Here is a 1,419-nt window from a genome sequence, read left to right as displayed (position 1 = left end):
CTACTTCAGTGGAGAAGGGAGATGACAGGGGAAGATTTTGAGTGAGGCAAAACTTTTGTTCTTTCGAATGAAGACAGACAATTGGAAAAGGGGGCACGCTTGCTGTGCCGGATTGTCTCTCTGCTCTTTCCTGTCCTATAAGAAGAGACCTGAGGTCCAGGGAGGGGCGGAGCCTCAGCGTTTATCACCTCCCACTTCGGGACCTCTTTCGGTTTTCAAAGAGGTCCGCCGCTGCCTTATATAAAGTCTCGCGCGGGCTTCGGCATAGTTATTCTATCTAGATAGACTTAGCTGACTTTAGTCATGTCTGGTCGCGGCAAAGGAGGGAAGGGGCTGGGGAAAGGGGGTGCCAAGCGGCACAGGAAGGTGCTGCGAGATAATATCCAGGGCATCACCAAGCCCGCCATCCGCCGTCTGGCTCGGCGTGGGGGCGTGAAGCGTATCTCGGGGCTCATCTACGAGGAGACCCGCGGGGTGCTGAAGGTCTTCTTGGAGAACGTGATCCGTGACGCCGTCACCTACACGGAGCACGCCAAGAGAAAGACCGTCACTGCTATGGACGTGGTGTATGCGCTCAAACGCCAGGGCCGCACTCTCTACGGCTTCGGCGGCTAAGCGCCCTTCTCTGTTCGGTGCACTCTGCCGCGCACCGCTTCCCAAAGGCCCTTTTCAGGGCCACCCATATTATCACTTAAAAGAGTCGTGCCTTATTTCTCTCCTTCTTTCCTCTTAACCTTTTATCTGCTGCTCGGTATTTCTAGATGGGTGGAGGAACTTTTCAAATAAATGTATTTCTTAAGGCGTGTTTTTCTTCAGTGTTAGGAAATAGGAGAACGCAAAACCACGTGAGCTGCTTTGTAAATCGCGAAGGACCACTCAGCACCAACATTCTCTGTCCTTAATACGAGCCGATCCTATAACTAAGGGGCGTGAACAGATCTAAGCGGGAAAAGGCTCACGTCCGGGCCGGAATCAACCTATCGGGGTGCAGCGCGCCATCTGCAGACCTGACTCCCGCCGATTTTTCACTTGGGATTCTTTAGCCCTATTGGGTAAATAAATTGGCGTCCCCTCCACTTCCCCTTATGGGCCCCACTTCTCTCCCCACTTAAGAAAAGAAAACAAAAAACCTCTGTGCTCTAGTTGTTGGCGAGCCTAATTAAAAAAGGGCTTACTGGAACGGGTCAGTGATGTGCAAGGCAGGCTCTAGAAAAAGAAAAGACAGAGGGAGGAAAAAAGATACCAACCTTTGTTCTATCGTCTTTAATAGTAAATAAAGCGCGCCCGAGCTTTTAAGGTTTGCAAAGCGCTTTAAGTATATTATTTTCTCATTTCCTCTCCAGGACAGCCCCAAAGGTGCTATTTTCCACATTTCAGGAAACAGACTGAAAATAATTAAGTGACTTGCTCTGGGTTAAC

General features: G+C 50.2%; 1 protein-coding gene across 1 annotated transcript; it reads left to right on the top strand.

Moving 5' to 3' along the window:
* The first annotated feature begins 286 nt into the window (after positions 1–286).
* LOC140523579 (histone H4) lies at positions 287–1,212 on the top strand. The gene has a single exon (XM_072638391.1). It carries the CDS (start codon positions 304–306, stop codon positions 613–615), a length of 312 nt encoding a protein of 103 aa, XP_072494492.1. The 5' UTR covers positions 287–303; the 3' UTR covers positions 616–1,212.
* The last annotated feature ends 207 nt before the right edge of the window (positions 1,213–1,419 follow it).

Source organism: Notamacropus eugenii, chromosome 2 (assembly GCF_028372415.1).
Source record: "Notamacropus eugenii isolate mMacEug1 chromosome 2, mMacEug1.pri_v2, whole genome shotgun sequence".
Taxonomy (NCBI): Eukaryota; Metazoa; Chordata; class Mammalia; order Diprotodontia; family Macropodidae; genus Notamacropus; species Notamacropus eugenii.
The sequence above is the reverse complement of the archived record's forward strand: the minus strand, read 5'-3'. Positions and strand labels throughout refer to the sequence as shown.

Excerpts from the sequence above, each read along its gene's own strand:
- LOC140523579 (XM_072638391.1), top strand. The coding sequence starts at position 304 with ATGTCTGGTCGCGGCAAAGGAGGGAAGGGGCTGGGGAAAGGGGGTGCC.